The 20,942-nt window shown below is 41.1% G+C and overlaps 1 protein-coding gene across 4 annotated transcripts in view; it reads left to right on the top strand.

The window, feature by feature from the left end:
* Positions 1–20,942, top strand: part of flna (filamin A, alpha (actin binding protein 280)) — a 53,738-nt gene that overhangs the window by 1,083 nt on the left and 31,713 nt on the right. For all 4 annotated transcript variants that reach the window (XM_008412903.3, XM_008412901.3, XM_008412902.3 and 1 more), the window contains exon 2: positions 9,108–9,579. In XM_008412903.3, the coding sequence (XP_008411125.2) occupies positions 9,210–9,579 (370 nt within the window). In that variant the 5' untranslated portion in view covers positions 9,108–9,209. The remainder of the gene's footprint in view (positions 1–9,107; positions 9,580–20,942) is intronic.

Below are 20,942 nucleotides of genomic sequence, written 5' to 3'. Positions count from 1 at the left end.
TACAGAGATAGAGATACAGAGATACTAGAGATACAGGCAGAAGCCCAACAAAACCTTGAATAGGAATAACAAGGCTCAGACAAACAGAAGCAACGGATGTATGGATGCAGTACAAGTCGACAAACCAAATACCCTGCATTCATAACTAATAGTTATTCCATCAACAGATTCTCCCACCTGAGCCATGTGTGTCTGGAGATCCCCCAAAGTTACACTGGGCCTCTTGGTTGCTTCTTCTATAATTGTTTTCATAGCATCTTGTCAGCGTAGTTGTACTGGCAGGTCTTGGTAGGTCTGCAGGTGTCATGTTCTTTTCATTTTTAAAATGATAATGACTGAAATATTTTGAATTTTTTGTTGCTATATGATGAAATTTAATACAGTTCAAAGTAGGAAACAGTTCAGGGTTCAGTAAATGTTCTAAATCACTAATGTCCCAAATAAAACGAACAATGCCATCCCAAATTCTAAATTTCAGTATCACAGTAATAAGTTGAAATAATTTCAACCAAAATTTGAATCCCATGTAACAAAAAGTGTAAGGAGCAAATCTGAGTAAGATCCATCGACAGCTATATGTCTCCCCAAAATATATTTTTTATTGCATTTTTTTGTTATTTATATTTTGGCTTCGTTTTAAGCCATCAGTCAAACTATACAATTCTACTATACACAAACTCCTTTTAGTTGTCTGAACACAATGCTCCACACAGAAATACCCCTAGAAATGTCTACTAATAATAATCTGTATTTTTGTATCCCTCTGTACTGTCAACTACCAGTTTAAAAAGCAGTTAGGCTAGCTATGCTAAGCTAAGCAGCTAGGTTGGACTATGCTAGCTTGTTCTAAACATTTTTATGCTAGAAATGTGATAAAACAACATGTAGCCCAACCAGTTTGAGTCAATTCCTCTGGACCTTTCAAACCATGAAAGCTCAACTCATCTATATAAAGAAAGTACAAGAATTGATTAATTTGTCTCTAATTAATCATATATTTTAACACCATAATAATGTTAATACACCAAACTAGGCCCAACTTTATTTGAAATGACATGACTTTGGATGGTTTTGTATTGTGTTTCACACTTTTTGGATTTCTTGTACTTTGTGTTTTGGTTTCACATATTTAGGAGATCAACCTCTTTGAATCATTCTCCCCTGGTCTCCAGTCTGCTAACCCCCCTCATAATTACCAAAACCTCTAAAGTTAGTGTAGTGCTGCCAGGTTTGAGACAGGTGCATTTGGGTTTTTAAAGTTTTTATTCAAGGGATTTTGCATTTAAACTTCATCGTCCACAAATGGGTCCTGAATTTAAAATTGTAAATGTTTTCACTTTGTTTACTGTTTTAAGAGGCATCCAGTCTTGGCATTTCAGGCACACTAGAAACAGCTGGTTGCTTCCATACATACAGGCCACAGTGATGGAACAGGAACTTGTAATTAACTTTGTGTAAAAGTGCGTTTGTGCTGGACGGGTGTCTGTGCCTAATTTTGTCTTCTGGATGTGCAAGGTTGTTAGAATGATTAGAGGGTAGACGGCTTGTGACACTCAGCGTCCAAGAGCAGCAAAGTGCAGGTAGACACAGCTCCTGAGGTTGCCCTAGCAACCATAGCATCCTATGGTAGACATAAGGTGCTGAGCAGCAGTTGTGAGTTCAAAGAGGCACAGGAAGAGAACCCTCAACCTATCTCTGCTGCCATTGCCCCCAGTTCTGGCAGGCGAGCAAAACTAAGATGGACCGAGGGAAGGAGGGTACCAGAGATCCCCAGGTCGTCCCCACACTTTCAGCCTCCACTCAGGCCTGGGTGGTTTGTTTTGCAGAGGCCAGAAAAAAAACTGTGAATACAGAGAAACAAAATCTGCGGTAAAGCTAAAGGAAGAGGTGACTGGCACAGGATGTGTGAGACATAAACAGACGAAACTTATCCTTATTTGACACGCCATTGTCTGGCTGCATGCAGTTGATGCCACCGCCGGAAAGTCTGCAGAAAGTAAAGGGAACAACCAACTTAGCTCTAATCTGTGCCTCTGACTGGCTGTCTCCACACCGCCGTGTGTCATGTGGTTAGCGGTGTTGTCTCGTCTTGTGCCTAACTTCCTGTTCTGACATCTGCAGCATTCAGTTTCTGACTGATAGGGTGTGGTTAGCTGTTCAGATGTTGGCATTGCAGACATCTGCTTTGAGATCAAGTGTGTCTCACATCTGATTGATTATATTCAAGTTTGTTTTCTGCACCTTCCCACTTAAATTTGCACACCATCCCAAGTTGTCTTGTAATTTTGTTGATCAAGGAGATAATACTAATATAGGAGTTGTGTTCATTCCTGTCTTTGACTAAAGGCCATGATGTGTAAGGTATGTGGTGAAAGATCAATGCAATATTCAGTTAGTTAGCTAATCTTTAGAGCTATCTCTTCAATTTCTTCTTTCAATGTTTTTGTTTTATGACAGTAAGTCATTAATGTTTTCTCTTCCTTAATTTCTATCCTGTGTAGAATAGAAAGCTTTATTGTAGGGGTGCACCGATTCATTGGTGCCGATGTCTTTAAATTTGAGAGATTGATGATTGGCCGACACTTATCCACCAATCATTATCGACCTCAGCAAAGGTCTAAAAATCAGCCACTGTCCTCTTCTTCTCTGCTGTGAGACAGGTTGGACTGCTAGACCGGTTCACCAGGATATGTCTGCACGTTTTAAGTTAACAATAGTCACCCCACTGTTACCAACTGAGCAACTTTCTTGCTATATTTAGCAACATTTTAGACAAAAAAAATTATGTCAGCCAAAACTGGAATCGGCTGTTCAGGTTTTTTTAAAGATTGGCAATTGACCAGAAAACTGCCATCTGTGCAGCCCTACTTCCTGATTAACTTATCGAGAAGATAACAGAGGCAGCTTTTGGGGAAAGGGTGCACAAACCCTCCAGTGCTATGGTTGGCTGCCATGCTATTGTTTACATCTCAAAGTTGAAAAACTGGAGTTTAAATATCACAGACCGGACACAGGAGAGTAAAGAGCAGACGGACATGTCTGAAGGGTGGTCAGACAGTTTTACTGACCCTGACTCTGCTGAGAGGTTGTTACAGGAAAAAAAATAAAAAATTTCTTCCCACTGTCACCAAGTGCTGCAACCATAAAACTGCTTTGTACTTATCCAACGTATATAGAGGTGATTGTAGAAATTAATCCCTGACGTTTTCCCAGAGACATCAAGTTACAAACATTCTTCTTTTTCTGATTTCTTTAACGTTTGGCAGCAGATGGCTCAATAATCAATAATTGATAATTACACGCTTTAGACACAAGATCCAAAGTAAATGCACAATTGTTTAAAGAGGGATTCCAAACTATGTTGAATTTTCAATAAATCAAACTGCAAGGCTTCATGATAAATGAAATGTACACATTGTAATGAGACAAACTTTTAGTTTCTTTACTTCTCTGTAATGTTAATCCTACTTTACTAAGATTCATTTAAATTTTGGTATATTTTTGACTATCTTTTATTCAAACTATATTTTGGTAGCTTTATAAACAAAACAAAATGTTGACTTTTAAATTCATTATTTTTATTTTTTTACAATGGAAGAACATCATTTAATTCTGTGTACAGAGAATAGCCCAAGGTTATGCGTTTGTAAGCTTTAGACTGTAAGAAAACTAATCTGTAAAAAAATAAAACAAATGTCCTGGCAGACATTTTCTTTTTATTTAAATTGTATAAACATTTAAGTCCATTTTAGAATAAATTTAAACAGGTTTACAGTAAAATGTATTCTGTTAATTCACAACTAAAATTTTCTGTATTTTTACAGTAAATCTCCTGTTTATACACAAACACCTTAGCTATTTAAAAACTGATCATTTCCATATGTTTTGCAGTGCATAACTTATAACTTCTCAGTTTGGTGTGTCATATTCAATAAATTGGAGTATTACTGCAAAAATCCTTAATTCATTCTTTCGATTCACCACAGAGCCCCTGTTGTTGTATTATTGCGTCATTCTGTTTTCTACCTCAGAAGATAGAATGATGTTTATGTTTGTTATTTACGATGATTTTCTGCTTGCAGTTAATGGAGAAAAAAAAACATTTAAAACTAGAATATCACATCATACCAACAAAAACATGCATACAGAATTATTGACTTAGTAAAAAAAATTATATATATTTAATACCTGGCAAATGGATCATTTTAATTGAGAACCGAGTCTCATTAGAAGGCATGTTCTAATTTACTAAATACGGTGTTTAGTTGGTGGAGCCAGGGGAGCAAAGTAGAAATCACAGGACCATGTTTGGCCGCTGGATGGAGCCAGACAACGTTCCAGTTCTTCCTGTCCGTCCAGGCCTGTGCAGTGTTCTTAGTCATACCTCCTCACTCCGCCCGCTGGCCTCCTGTTTGTTCCCCAGATTCCTCTGAAACAATAGAACAGTTCACCAGCTTCCTCAGCTCTCACTATCTAACAGCCATGAATTTTATTTGCTCTCGGAAGTTCAACAAGAGTAGAAACCAGAAACTATCCAAGCAGTCCAAATCTTTGACTAATGCCTCAGTTTATCTTTTCCTGTTTAATGAAGCTTAATTTGCGTTGCCCGTTGCCCGACTATTGCTGTCATAAACCGAGTATTTTAATAAAGCCTGTATATTATTTTGACAAGGTAATTTGTGATGAAAATTGCTAATTTACACACCAACAGGGAGCAGAGCTCGACTGCCTGAAACGAGCTAACGCCATTGTTCTATTGTTTTAAATGGAGCAGTGAATATGGAGGAATGCTGGTGCCACGCTGTGAGTTACAATAACAGGACTATTTTATTGGGGGGGTATTTGGGATGTGGGCTCCAGGGTTGTTATGGGGTTGAGGAGCATTCCTCAGATTCTCCTTCACCAAACAAACACACACACGCACACACACACATGGACCGAAACATTTTTCATGGCCCCAGGCCACACTGTGGCTCCTGGCACAGATCTCCTTATTTAGTCAAAAATGGCTGTGGTTAGATTTCTCCTTCCACCACAGTTAAAGAAAGGAAAATATCTAAAAGTAATTAGGATGTTGTTATGATAGATTCCTATTAATAAAACATTCTATGACAGATCAGTATTTAATGTGCACTACTGGATTTTGTTTTTGTTATTAGCTAATCACAGTCCATCCTTACACTGTAGCAAATATTTGAACGCTCCACCCTGACTCATGATGAGGTGGACGACCATCAGAGTCTGACCCGGCGCCTGTAGCTGGGCCTCATCCTTCAACAAATATACTTTGTGTGGATGTTTTGTGTACAGAGGTTTTATTTATGTGGACATAAAGAAACCATATGGGATGTTTTCTAGTTGGACGAGCAACAAAATCAATTTTAGTGCATCAGGGAAATGTTTTCCAGCACTTTTTTCCCTGGATGTTGATCTTTTGGCTCGGACCATTTAGCCCTTGATTTCTTTGAATTTTTACTCTTTGTGCTTCATGCTACAGGCATCAAAGTAAGCTCCAGCTATGTTGACACAATCAGGCCTGCATGTCACGCTAACAATTTTTTGTTGGACTATAAATTGTCCCAGTAATTATTGCGATAAATGACAATATTGATGTTCTGAGAGCATTTTCAACCACTGTGTTGGGAATGGTATAATAAAGCAAGTTGGTTTCTTAAAGATAAATAAACTTTAACATCAGAAAATTTAACACTGAACCTGAAAGTTTTTTTTTTTAATATCCAAAGTAAAACACCACAATCAAAAACAATAAATAAAACGGAAATAAAAATGACTTATACAACAACAAAGTGTTTTCAGTGAGAGGCTTGTTCAGATGATCTGTAATACTGACTGTTGTAGGAGGTCCTTTCTGCACACAGTTATCAGTAAGTCTTTGTTTAGTCCCAGGAGGTCAAAGGGCACGAGGCGGGGGTACATCCTGAACAGGTCGCTGTGGAGGGACACATGCATTGAGAATTTGAGCGTGTTTTGGGGAGAACATTGTGAACAACATGCAGAAAACATCAATCCAGGATCCCAAATCAACATCCTGCAACATGAAATCAAAAAGAGTAACATTTCAAATATTGCCAACAAAAAAACGAACTAATTGCATAAGCTTTGAGCATAAAAGAAAGATAAACAATAATGTTGTTCTGCTGTTATGTAAAACAATCTGAAGTATCACTATGACATCACCTCATAATTTACTGATATGAGAGGAAATCAGGCGTCTAGACTGAGCAACTGGCTGATGTTCACTGTAACCTCTTCAACAACACACACTCGTTTTCTAGCCAACATTTGGCTTGTGTTCAGCAAACATAACTGATACTCCCCGTGGATATCTGCTATTTATTATGCCCTGGACCCTGGAGCTCCTATGAACTCATATCCTCACAGGCACCATGAGGAAAGGTCTGTTTTTGGTGTTTCTGCTACAACGTCTTGGTTTATGTGCTTTTTCCTTCTATCCCAGTAAGGCAATATAAAGATCTGAGTGAAGCTTCCAGATAATCAGGGGGAAATCTGAAAACACCATAATCTGCCTTTTGTTCACCACATCAAGAGATCCCTACAGTTCTTTCTTTTTGAAAAGACAAAATCATAAAGTCTCTTATCATAACTTGTCCACTTTTCAGCTTTACTCAAAGTGGGACAACAATCTCAGCAAGCCGTTTGATTTTCAAGCAGCCTAAAGTCTAGAATGGAGATTGGAGAGAGGAGCGCTATCGTTGGATGAGCAATGCATTACAGGATGTTGCCATATCATCTGACGGTCCAGAGACAAGAGAGGACAAGCAGTCATAATATGCAACGCCCCGTGATTAGAGATTAGGGTTAACCAAGAGGTATTTGAGGGTACCGTTGAGTCAGGATATGGTGAGTTATAATCAGAAAGCCACTGGGAAACTGGTCAATACAGTTAAAGGTCTGTTGACACCCAACATGACCACCATCAAACTCCAACAAGCTCCCTACTGACTCAAAGCGGCATTTTCTGTGTCTGCTGCCCTTCATGCTGTCCAGTGACAGTGGGATGCTCTGGAAACTGTCTGGAACACGTTGATATTCTCATTAAACTTACACTTAGAGCCTCTCATGCTCATTCTAGATGTGGCAGTAACTTCAAAATTAAATGATAACATTGCTGCTTTGGTCTGATGTGGAGCAAATAACATCCAAAGTGAGTCATCCTGCTGGGAAGATTCCTTCTAGCTGTTTGTTGGTGAGTGTATTTCCTGATTGCACCGGATCTAACCAACTGGGGAATTGCCTGCACTTCTGCATAAACAAATAACATCACAGGGCTGATGTCACAGAAACAAGAAAGAAATCTTTTAAATATTCGATCTGTTTCTGTCGCAGTTTGTCAATTATCACAAAAAACCCCACACACATTAATTGTTAAAATACAGCCAATAAAGCCAGTGTTGTACCTTGTTACTTCTGGGAGGTTAAAATAATATATATTTTTTTTACCTTAATAACTAAAAAAATAACTTTACATATTTTAGATTAATTTAAATTATTTTACATGTTCTCATTCAACAAAGTAAAAATTTTGAAATGAAAGTAAACAAATCTGCACATCTAAAAAACATTTAAACAAAAAATAACAACCTAATAAAAGTTTTCCATCCTAATAAAAGTTTTTCAATCCAGAATAATCTTTCTGAATATAAATTCAAAACTTTCAAAACGTACAAGTTTAGAACAACATCCAATACACTAATTATAAACGTGAAAATTTCCCAAATGCATTTATTAGTGAGCAGAACAAAACAAGTTTCTGGACAACGAAGATCTTCTCTATAGCAGCAGACGTCCCTTGCTACTTAATCGTGGCTAACAAGGACTCTCATTGTTTCTTTCATTTAGGCTTTGAGTTTAGAACCAGAATCAGAAAGAAATGTGTCTTACTGGAATCTATTCTAACCTGCAGCTAAGCTCATTGGATGCCTCGGGCTTAGAAAGCTTAGCTTGCTAGCCAGTTTGAAATTAGCATGGCGTTGCTAAAGCTGGACAAACATGTTATTGTTGTTTTGACATGTAATATTTCTCAGGTACAAGTGTTTTGATCCCTATCCAACATGTTCCTGTGAACCCTGACGCCTTGCAGGAATTACAGTGCTAACTTTAAGCAGTGGATTACTGCGTGTATGGATTACTTTACTGCAGCAGTAATCCATATATGGAAACAGTATGGATTACTGCTGCAGTAAAGTAATCCAATAAGCCATGACAGTATGCTATGAGACAGATAATCAGTACAAAAAATCAATCTCCCCTGTCTCCTCCCGGTGCTACTATTGCTGTGTAAAGAAATGCACCACCCAAAAACAACCAATCAGAGCCAGGAAAAGGTGCTTAGTGCTGTCAATCATCCTCATGAATGCACTGCTCAATATGGTAATGGTTGAGAAACAACTTCCCATTACAGGAAAACTATCATCTGCCATCATCGGTGGCCATGCTAACTATCCTGAGCCATGCTAACTAACCTGAGTATTCACGTCAAGCTAGGGGCCCCATTCTTGTAGCTCTGGCCCTCCGTAAACCCATAGTTTTAGGATATTCAAATTTTTAAACTATAATGAGATTTTTCCCTTCAGTACTAATAACACAAAAGATGTATCCTCTGGTGTTGGTTTTAGACAGATCTACACTATTTGTGTTCTGTATAATTAAGCATTTTCCAATGATCTGGATTCATTACCGTTTTTGTAAGGTATTGTGCAACTTATTTAAGAAGCAAAGATGTGAACATAATGAGTCTACGGACTCTCTAGTCCAACTCCCATACTGGAAAGTTACTGTCCTGCAACATTTACATGCATCCCTGTAGCCTGAATCAAACGAGTGGCTGTTTCACCAGACCTCTGTCTGGCTGCTGAAGAGTCAATTCAACATTGGATTCAGCTGTGCTGAAGCAGGGCTGCATGTAAACGTTACAGGCCGGTAGTTTTCGAGGACTGGAGTAGAACAGACTCACCCAAACTATTCTGAGAGTTGCCTATCTTCATGCTATAAACCAGCCTCTAATGCTGATTTCTTTCTCTCCCTGTTTTTTCTTTCTTTTTCTTTTTTGCCTCTCTCTCGCACAGATCAGCCGCAAAGTAAACCAGAGAAAGTGAGAAGGAGGGAGCAGCCGAACAGACTCCACCCAGATCCAGCCAGCGAACCAAGGCGCAGCGGAGACCATAAAAATGAGCGGCTCCCACCCCCGCCTCCACCAGAGCGCCGCGCCCGCTCCCAACGCTCTCTCCTCGGACAAGGACGCAGAAATGCCCGCCACAGAGAAGGACCTGGCCGAGGATGCCCCGTGGAAGAAGATCCAGCAGAACACGTTCACCCGCTGGTGCAACGAGCACCTGAAATGCGTCAACAAGCGGATCGGCAACCTGCAGACGGACCTGAGCGACGGGCTGCGGCTCATCGGGCTCCTGGAGGTTCTGTCCCAGAAGAAAATGTTCCGCAAGTACAACCAGAGGCCCACCTTCCGCCAGATGCAGCTGGAGAACGTGTCGGTGGCGCTGGAGTTCCTGGACAGGGAGAACATCAAGCTGGTGTCTATAGGTGGGTGTGATCATGAATGAAGAGCCAGCTGGTCCGGCTGAATGAAGAAGGTGTGGACTTCGCTGGCTGTTTGGAGAGCAATGCACGATGCAGAGCATTGGCACAGCTGGAAACGGCAACACGTTCTGTGCTTTTAAAGGGTTAAACATCCGGAGCTTTAACGCGACAGAACGTTCCTTCAGTGTCCAGGAGTTGCTGTGCTTTGTTCAGATTGGAGGCTGTTTAGGGAAGAGGAGGAGGAGGAGGAGGGGGTCGGCCTGAATGTTCAGAGTGGGGCCCCGAGTTTTTCTCTCCTCCTGCTGCCTGAGCTGAGCTGAGCTGAGCTGGGCTGAACTGGGTCAGCTGTGCAGCTGGATGTTGCTCTGGCCTGGAAGGAGAGACAAACGGAGATACAACACAGGGCTATTGTCTGCACTCATGTCTTGCTGTGGGTTGGGTCTACCCGCATTTATGACACTAAGCTTGACTTGATGAGCTTTGTCTACATGCAGCTGCTTGCCTCGTCTCCTGGTTTACTGTAGCTGTTGTTTTTTACTCGGTGAACTGAAAACTCCAGCAACACTTGAGGTGCTAAGAAGTGACTTTTAGAAAGTAGTTTCTTGGCGCTTCAAGTGTTCCTGGAGTCTTCTCCTCTCCTCTTACTTTCTCCATGCACTTCGGTGAAGCTGTAATTAGAAATGTTTTGGATTACTCTCTGAATTAAGCTTTCTGCTCTGATATACATCACATCTAGGCCTGTCATAACAAAATTTGCTGGATGATGAATTGTCCCAGTGATTATCGCGATAACATTGTTGTTTTGAGACCACTTTCATTGATAACGGTATCCTAATGCAAGTTTGCCCTTTCAAATGTCAATAACCCATAATTTAGCAAATGACACAGCTCTCTGGAACTGGCAGATGTTTTAAAAATCCAAAATAAAATGCAACCAAAAACTATAAATAAAAACTACAGAACCTAAACCATGAATTAAATGGATTATGTCATCTTGGGGGGAAAAACAAATTACCTTTCACAAAATATTAACTATCAGAATGGAGATTATTGAGCTCAGAACTCTTCGCTGTCATGACAACACCAGTGTCCTCATAGGCCAATTATAGGAGTGAACAGATAAATCAGCCCTGAATACCATAGGTTTGGGAAATCGACGATTGGTTAATACTTGCATGTAAAGCTGATTTTATCCTCTGATCGCAAAGGTCTGAAAATCAGCCACTGTCCTTTATTTCTCTGCCATAAGAGCAGTTTGACTGTTGGCCCCGCCCACCAGTTCGTGTCTGTATGTTTGCAGTTCATGGTCACCCCACTGTTGTCATCGTGGTGAGTTTCTTGCCACATTTAGCAACAAAATAAATCTCCATGGGCAGGTCAGGCTTTTAAAAAAAAATGACAATGACGGACAGCCATCGAGGTGATGGACAGTTAAGAGGTTCATTTATCATGCTGATAATTGTTTATTGCAACAGGCTGAATCATATCTCACCTCAGCTGTGTTCCAGACCCCTCAGACAACCCATAATGAACTTTATCTGTCCAATAGCAGCATTTTCACGGCACAAATGAGCAGTTTTACTGCCGTCTGAGCAGAGAACCACCTGGAGCCCGGAGAGGCAGCCTGCAGGCGCTCGGAGGAAGAGGTCTGTATGAATCAGGAATGACTTGAGTCCTGGTCATCCTCAGGGAATGTCTGGCTCATTTCAGGGTTTCCACATGCATGTTCCAGCCTCAGGTGAAGAGGGGTTATTTTGAATCACAAATCTGACATGCGATCAGAGCCGGTGGCAGAGCTGCTGTGGGTCTTGCTTAATCTGTGGTGTGAGGCTAGTAATGAGACATCGGTGGGGTTGGAAGAATATGTGTTTTTTTGTTTGTTTTTTACGTGCATCACTTTGATTCTTGATGCCAGCTTGGAGTATTTGTTGAGCCAAGCTGTACCAGGCTCCAGTGATCCTCCCCTGCAGAACTGCGTGTTCCTGCTGCTGACTCACCCTCATGTCCAGCTGTCGTCTAAAACTCCCTTTATCTGAAGATGAGGGCAGCCCGCTTTCTTCTTTCACTTCCTCCTTTCATAGCAGAAGAAATGGCCACACCCAGGCAGCAACACTCACCACAAAATTACTAAACTGCCATCTCAGCTACATGATGCGTACAGTCTGGGTCTGTTGCTTTGCTCCGAGCCTCCTTCTGGATGCCCTTTAATGTTAAGTTTATCTCAGTTTCTGAGTTCCTGCCCCTAAATGCAGAATCTCAGATGGCCACACCCTTTCACTTCTCATTTGAGCATCAGTTGAACTGTTGCTAAAAACCAACGCAGATGGATATGCAACAATGGCCAGCGTAACACTGCCATTAAGGGTTACTCAAGAGCAACCAGTAATTTGCTCCACCCTGACGGCAACAGAAGCAACTCTAGGAACTGGACAGAAAACTGTTATTAGTCTGAAAGCGTCTGAAGGTCGCGTGTTGTGAATTGATCAGAATGCTCGCATCCTAACCTGACATGCGTGTCCAGGCACACTTGGAACATGTTGCCCCATCTGAACACGCTTGATGTCCACCGGCTGTCAGGCAACAGCCCTCAGAAACCCAGGACTAATGGGAAGAAACACAACTTTAAAAATCTTCATCAAAACCAATCATCAACTCAAGAGAAATATTGATGGGAAAAGTTTTGTTAAATGTATGAGATTACAATAAAAAGTCAGAATAATTGACTTAAGCTCTGGAAATGTGAGCCAGCAGCTTTATAATAGTGCTGAGGATAAAGGATTCCCTCTCAGAAATGTCGAGCCCTGGCACCAAACCACCTTTGTACTCATTTCAAACTGTTTAAAACGGTATAGGTGACTTTTACATGACGGTGGCCATTGCTCTTTGGGGTGTTATTACATTCGAACCCGCTAATCATCCATGTACACAACAGGTGCACAGATTGCAGTTTTCTGCCTGATGACAAAGCTTTAAAAAGCCTGACCTGCCATCTGATTCTGGCTGATAACAATGTGTTTTTGTCTGAAATGTTGCTAAATATAGCAAGAAAGTCACTGAGTTGATAACAGTGGACTGACTGTTGACCGTGTGCAGGTGTCTGTGTTCTCTCATGGCAGAGTTAATGTGGACAGTGGCTGATTTAAATTTTTATTTATTTTTCAGACCTTTCCCGATGTCAGTTTTTCTCATGCAAGTGTTGGCTGACTGTCAATCTCTCAAAATGAAGGATTTTCATCACCCAGCCGATTTATCGGTGCACCCCTAATGCACACCCATTAAAAACTCTTAATGTACATTTGCTAAGGTTCGATACTTGAGATGAACTCATCAGTTAATCTTTGGTATAAAATATATTGTAACCAGTTAAACTGGAGCCACTGTTGAAAGGATTCGATCATTCTAATCTTAAATGCTTAAAATACGTTATCCGTAATGCTGTTTGTTAAAAACTAAGAAATGGATATCTGTGATGATTAACCTACATTTTGTTGACAATTATTTTATTCCAATCACACAGTAACCCACTACTCTTAATATATCAGCCATTCTTTAGGAACCAAGTCAGGTGGCTACATGAAGAGCAGTTAGTCCAGCAAACAGGCCGTTGTCAATACACAGAGCCTGAATGACATTTAAAATGCATCTCACTAAATATTTAAAAAATTTACTTAGATATTGAGCAGATTGTCATTCAATAAATTGTGCTGCTCTAATATTTACCCCAGTTTCACGATGCTGTACTCCAATGGCTTGAGTATAAGATGAGAAGCTTAATGGCTCGGTGTGATGCCTCCAAAAACTGGTTCCAAGTTGTTTGTATTAATCTACAGCTTAAAGCATTGGTCACTGCAGTGTTGCACTGGTGCTTGTTTGAAGGTTGCTATTGAAGGTGGGTCCGCTGATTCCAAAGTGGATTTTTCCAATAATGTTGACAAGCCTTTATAAAATCCTTTCCCGTTTCCACAATCCTTGGCTCATATCCCAGTGATCACTGCAACCAAAGTTTCTTTAGAAGATGGATGAACTTGTCTTTCTACAGTTTTCAAAGCCACAATACATCAGAAAAAAACATTAAGGATGTTTAGATTTAAGTGCCTTGCAGCTTTGGGAGTGACATTGGCTGCTGCATAAGACATAATGTGTTGGTAATCTAGTTTTTTTTTTGCTCATTGCATTCTGTAGTTCTTTAAATGTCCAACTGTGTGACGTTAGTTTTGCATGCGTGTTGGAGATGATTAATGTACTGCACAGAATTCAACTCATCTATCTTCACATCATCCTGGACTGTTCCCATTTAAACAAAGGGCTGTTTATGTGAGGATCTCGTTCTAATCAGCAGCATCTTTTCCTCAGCAGCAGAGTCCTGATTTTAAAGCCCTTCGGGAACGCTTCTCAACCTGTGCTCGCCTGCCTGCTGTTCGCAGAAACATCAGGATTGCAGCCAGTAAACTCTTCCATGAATGCTGCATGCACAGAAAACGGACTGATGGTGTAACTTTGTTCCTGGCGGCTCTCCTGTCTTTCCTCGGGAGGAGAGATGTGCAGGTTGGGGCACATGCGTGTGTGGCAACAAGCAGTTGTCTCCTCCTGGAAGGATGTTGCTTCATAATGCAATAAATGTTTTGCGTATTACTAACGAAAGAGCATTGCTAGAATTCAATGGTCTGTGAGCTCGCAGGAGCACAAACTGGCTTTGGTGGTTTGAACCAAAGCACATGTTTGCGCAAACAAAAGCAGAGCTAGCTATAGAAACATGAACATGGGGGTGTTCAGGACTGACTGGGGGCTGGTGTGGGTCCTGCTCCCCCATGCCATCCCCTGGGATGGCATGGTCCCCTGGGATGGCATGGTGCCCCACCCATTCCTTGGATTTTCTAATTCCTAGATGTAGTAGTATGTCAATCCCATTGGTTTGGGGTTTTGGGGGCTAGTTTCCCTCAATGCTCAAAGCCCCTAACCTCTGCTGCATGGGCTTGTGCAGTTTCTATCATTTCTGGGTTGAGTGCCATGTGGTGAGAGATGTGGTTGGGTACCTTCTCTGCTCTGGGGTCTGCTGCCCTTGTGCTTCACTGCCTCCATGTCTGGCCTATAGCTACTCTTTGGGGAGGGGGGGGTTGCCTGTTGTCTGCCTTTCTCGGGGGGGTGCTACAGCCTCACCAAGTACTGAAACGCTACTACTCTTGATGTTACATCCTGGCAATTTGCATATCACCAAGAACTACCTGGATTCTTTAGCTAATTATCAAAGTACTATGCATTCAGACTTTCTGTGCCTGAAACGCATTTAACACTTGTTTTAATGCATCATAAAGATTTTAGGAAGTAAGCAGGTGGTTGGCACAGTAATGTCATTCAGAAAGTACAGCAAATCTTCTGTTGCCAAAACTCTCCCCACATCTCCTAATCCATGCTTAATGGCTGATGGGGGTTGAAGGCTGCAAAGGATAAAATGGATCACATCTGCTGTACTTCTGTCAGCCTTTCTGTTATCCCCTAAAAGTCTACTTCTCCCCCATTTTCCTCCAGCCTGAATGAACGACAGACATGCTGCAAAATGTCTGTCTAAACATCTTTGCACATCTCTGCTACTTCAGACTGCATTTTGACTTTGCTGATACAGAAAATAACCAATTTTTAGCCTCCTTTACTCCATAACTGTAACACTCGTCAGTGTGTCCTATTCATGTCCACAGGCAATTTTTGTCAAGCTCTAAAATTAAATTGCCACTTGTTTGGTATGTGTTCCCACTATGTTTTCAAAGTTATCAAGCATTGAGTGCAAAGTTATTTGCCAAATCTCTGCAGTACAGTAGTACTGACCAATAATCATTTAATTTTTCATTCCTGTAAATGGAAGCATCACAGGTTTTGCTGAGGTCTGACTGATGTAGAGCAAATGAAAAGGAACAAAGTAGTGCTTTAAAAGTGGCACCGTGGACATTCACACGTTTAAAACAATATCAAGTGTTTTCCAACAGTAAACCTGGAATACAACTTGGACAAAGTGCAGCAGGGAGAAAAGAGGATAATCTCTAAACATTTTAACCTGTACAGGCCTGATCCAAAAAGTAGTTCTGTGAAAATAGCTTAAAACTATAACATCCTAAGTTCTTCATTAAAGAAATTTTCTGTAGTTGAAGTGAACAATTTCAATAAAGAACTGCCTGAAAGGGACAGACGTCCTGCTAAAATTGGAATCGCCTTCATAAAGAAATGTTAATGCTCAATCAAAAATGAGATAAATGTTGGGTGAAAATGCATCTCCTTTTGCAAGTGTGTTGACAATGCAAGCATAAGCTTCATAAGCTGAAGAGGACTGGTCAAGAGAATGCTGCCGATGAGCAGTGTCTGCATTCCCATCGAGTACAGTGGTATTCCAGCTATTGTGTTGCATCATAGTTGGAAAGCTGCCTCCAATACCCAATATCTAATGTTCAGTCTGAACAAGGATGTATGGAGAATGCATGTGAACAGCAGCGACAGAATGGAATATGTGGAGAGTTTTAGGAAGCTGTGCAGGCCTTTTGAAGTTTCTGTTCTTGCTCTGTTACAAGGAGATCTTTTCCTTTTTTTCCCTTTTTTTTCAGTTGCGTGGAAACCAAGGTCCCTCTGTCAGGCTTGAAGATAGTTCTCAGATGTTTTCAGGAAGAAAACTGTTGTTGAAAGCTGCATGCTATGCATCAAAGCTCATTAATCATTTTTGCCTGAGTCCTCCTCTGGCCTCCTGTCCTGTCCTTCCTTCTGTCCCAACCTTTCATCTCCTCCTGTTTTCCTTTCATTTTCTCATTCCTGCCCAACTTTTTACTCTGATGGATAGAAAATATCCCATTTTCAGTTGGGCAAATTGTCAGGCTGGAGTTAAAAATGTCCTATGCTCAAGCACTTCCCTTTTTTTTTTCTTTCCTTGGGCCTTCCACCTCTCTTCCCCTCCTCCATGTCCTTCCCGCCCTCCTCCTCCCTCCCAGTCTGAAACCAGAGCCCAAGGAATGGGAGGCCTGCCAAGATCCAGTTTGCTTTGCCCTTTTAAGGCAAAAAACCAGGGGGAACTTTTTTCTTTTTTTCCAACCAGAAGCAGAAAAGAAAATGAAGGGAGGGAGGAAAAGAGGGGATGTATGGGAGGAGCAGAAAGGAAGAGCAGGAAGTGTAGTAGCTTAATTGTGGCTTATTTTATATAACTTGGAGGGAAGGAAGGAGCAAAGAAACGATCAGCTTTTGGATGTTTGAGGAAGCCGTAGTTGACTCTTTGTCTGTTACGTCACACACTATTAAGGCTAATTTAACTCAGGCCATCATCTTAATGTCCACGAGGATAAAGAGGAATGGAAGACATTTCCTGAAGTCTTTTTTTTTTTTTGTCAGAAAATTGAACAGTTGCATGCTTTATGTGCATTTTGCTGCTATATTTGGCATCCATAAATTATCTTTTTTTTTTCATGCTGAAGTATTTGCTAAATGCCTTTATCACACAGTGATAAGTGATGGATGAAATACAGGAAAATTGTGGGAAGCAGAGTATCCATAGATTGTCATATATTGCAGCTTACGCAAGGTGAAAATTCCCTAAATATTAAATTGGAGCGATGGCGTTGCTTGGTGAGAAAATGTGAATTTGGTTTTCCACAGTTACAAATAAGAAATTGCCATTCTGATCTGGGGCAGGAAACACCGACTGTGTTTTCATCTTTATTTTTCATTTCAAGGTTGATGGAAACGGCAAAATTTGAAAACTTAATCAAAACTCAAGTTTTTATACTCAAAGTACTTTCTGGCTTTTCCAAAAACAATTATTGCACCTAAAGGGAAATGGAAACACATTTGCCAAATATGTTCTGACATAGTGTGCGCTTCCTTCTATTGGTGGGTCTGGGTCGCAACAAAGACTCAAAACCCCCAGCTCGGATGGGAGGACCCCCATTTTTTGAGATGTGCGGTTTATGGTAGTTTGAAACGTCTACTTCCTGTTTAATCACAGCCATGTGAAGGGTCAAAATCTGGTGAAATTATGCTTTGCATAGCCTGGTTGATATACTCCAAACCAGTAGATGGAAACATGACTAATTAGCATTTTCTTTGACTGTTTTAAAGTTCGCTCAATTGGATAAAAATGGAGCTACTCTACCTCATGATTTGTAGTGATAAAAGATGTACACTAATCGTTGCCATGTGGTTATTTTTCTTCAAAGTCTTGATACTTGTAAAGGTAATTAATTTTTCTATCCATCACCACACCTGCTTATCCAAGATGAGGTTATGTGGAGGGAAACCCACAGATCCCTCTCACCACAGTTTCTATGACTAAACTCGTCACTGCCAAATCTGAGACTTGTCTAGAGCCAGAAGAGCGTAGAGTGGTCAGGGAGAATTAGTGTGGCGTATGTAGTGACGCAAGTTCTCTACTGGTCTATCGCGGTGAAGAGAGAGCTGAGCCGAAAGGAAAATGCCATCAGTTTACTAGTCGTCGACCTACATTACTAGACTCGTCTATGGTATTGGGTAGTGACTGAAAGAATATGATTTCACAACAAGCAGCCAAAATGAGTTTTCTGAATTGGGTGTCTGGGTTCTCCCTAGAGATGGAGAGAGAAGCTTGATCCTCTGGAAGGGGCTCAGAGTAGAGTGTCTTTTAGGTTGGCCTTTTCTTCACTACAGGAGACTAGAGACTGCACCAAGGATGAGGTTCAAATGTCTTAAATTTCTCTGTTTGAAAGTAAAATCGACCCTGCTTAGCTAGGAGTTATTAGTCTAACTTTTTTCTAGTTTTAAACCATGGTCTTAGACATATAGGAGCTATTTACACGATCATGTCATCATTCAACAAAAGTAATGAGAGGAAAAAGTCAGTTTTTGGTCTCCTTCCAGTCAGAGCTGAACCACCTTATGACTCTTAATTTCCTCCTTACCCAGTTTCCAGAAGCAGCCCAGTCACCACAAAATCGGTTAATTTCAATTGCTTATATCAGGGCTTTTATTATTTTTTGGACATAGAAGGTTGGTATGTAAATGAGCCAGTAAATTGAGAGTTCAGATCAATCTTCACCACCACAGACCATAGCTGTGATGCACCGTGGCAAAAAATCCAGAATCCATCTACGCATTTCTTGCTCCGTCCTACAATCTTTTTTGAACAAGTCATCAAAATTGAACTCCTCCAATTAACTCTGATGGATATCCTCAAACCAGAGGAAGAACATCATAATTATCCGGTTGTAACGTTGGTGTCCGACTTGACCTCAGATCCTCTGGTTTTCAGCGCACCTGTAATCTTGGCAGCGAGTTTAGTACCTCCTTATAAACTGTGTGAAGGCATGGAGGAAAACATTGACATACTGATTTGAGTTGGGATATGGAATGAATGTGATGCATTCAAGTGGCTTCGTTTAAAAGTATGTGTTCACATTTTTTAAATTGAATAAATGTCTTAAAGCGAGAGCTTATCTCCCCACTGGTCATACTTCTGTCGAGGGCCCAGGATAAAGACGAGCTGCGGGTTGGGGACTGCGATGATGTCTTTGGTGTGTCATGGGTCGGTTGGTTTGTGGGAGGTCCTTGCTGCTTTGAGACTGTGTCAAATGGATGAGTCATGGGAATTTTGGGGACAAGAGGAAGATCAGACATTTAAAAAGGTTGGAGGGAAGAGTTGTGAGTCAGCAAAAGGGAGGCGGGGGGGGGGTTTGTGGCAGGCTTTGTCCATATATGGGCTGCAGTAGGCTTGTGGTCTGCTGGGAATACTGCCAGATTCCTTGGATGTTTAGTAGCTATTGAGAGGAGGAAAATACACACACATGTACTGACGTTATCAGAATGTGTTTGCAGATGTGTGTCAACACTTTTGACAACTTTCTCATCGGACTAAAATACCTTTTTTAAAAGTCAGAGTTCCTTGGAAACGCCGCAAGTGGGAGTTTGTCTCTGATTTTTAGTGTCTCAGCTGAAGATTCAACACGGTGCATGATCTGACTTCCTCAGCTGTTTTGGTAACATTAGGGGTCCTGTTTGAGCTGGTGTACCTGACAGCTATGTAACACACCCTTGCTGCAGCTGATCTGCATTCCTCCAGCAAGCAACGACCTGTGATGCACACCCAGTTCAAACCCACCCGTTGGTCCAAAAGATACTTTAAAACTGGTAACTTTATCTCTGTCCTTAGGCAGCCTTTTCTGACTCCTTTATTGCCTCCATTTTCTTATCTCTCCTTTTACTTCCATTTGTGGTTGGACAGAGTTTCTCCATTTGTACCCACGGGCAGAGAGGTTCTGGTGTTTTCATGATGACTGACCTCGAAAGAATCACTGGGTCTGAGCTCATGCAGGGTTTATTTCTCCACTGGGAGCCAATGCAATGTCATGTTTTACAGCACTAGAAAACAACTTGATATAAGCTGAGTTTCCACTGACAATGTCTTTTTGCAATTTGACGTTTTGAAAATAAATTTGCCAAATGGGAGCATAACAGGTTTGGGAAAAAATATATATATATTTTTTTTTTTTAAATGAAGCTTTGACGCTTTTTTTATTGGCAAAACTGTAGTGGAAATGGTTTGCATTGGACAAGTCACATGATCAATAGCGGGATGTTGCCATTGGTGCAAACCACAAAGTGGACCATGACAGGAAGTGGTAGTATCATGGCATTGCATGTTTTTTACTGTTATCGCATGAACAAACTTATTCATGTGTGATTTCTATTTGCCTTATTTAAAAGAAACTGCATAATTGCTAAATTGTGTTTCTATTTGACACTGACAGAATGTTCAGAAAGCTTTGCACACATTTGAAATGGAAACGCAGCTAGTGTCAGAAAACTGGGACATTTCCCTGTCAAACTGTAATAATGAAAATATTTTAAGTAGATCTGTGCCTTGCACTTGGATTGTGTTTTTACAGCTTATCTGGCTCGTCGTGTTGCTCTGCATCCAGTCTGACCCCATCCCCAAACTCTTGTTGTGGCGCCAGGCCCAAGTTTTCCGGCCTGTAATACGCCCCACAGTAACCCCCGCAACTGAAGCAGTTTCCTCAATGAAACTACTAAAAATCAGTCTGGATTCAATAGACGCCCTGTTGAATCAAGAATCCGATCGCTGCCACTGAGGCTCAGTGGATACATTTTATCATAGCAGTCAGCACAGTGCTTTGCATCCTTACAAAACACCAATGCTCTTACCCAATTTTCCCCCCTCCTAGACAATGTTCTAATCGGTGAGAGGACACGCTGACACATTGCCCCACCCTTCCCTTCAGGCTGGACCTCTGCAATCATCCCTTCAATAAACCATCTTATGCAACCAGAGTGCTGGGTTTGCTGGGGGTAGGGGATGTTGTGTGAGTCGTGCCCAGACTAGCTTCAAGCTGGATCACTTTTTCCTCTAC

Source organism: Poecilia reticulata, chromosome 7 (assembly GCF_904066995.2).
Source record: "Poecilia reticulata chromosome 7, P_reticulata-male-v2, whole genome shotgun sequence".
Taxonomy (NCBI): Eukaryota; Metazoa; Chordata; class Actinopteri; order Cyprinodontiformes; family Poeciliidae; genus Poecilia; species Poecilia reticulata.
This window is presented reverse-complemented; position numbering and strand designations above follow the sequence as displayed.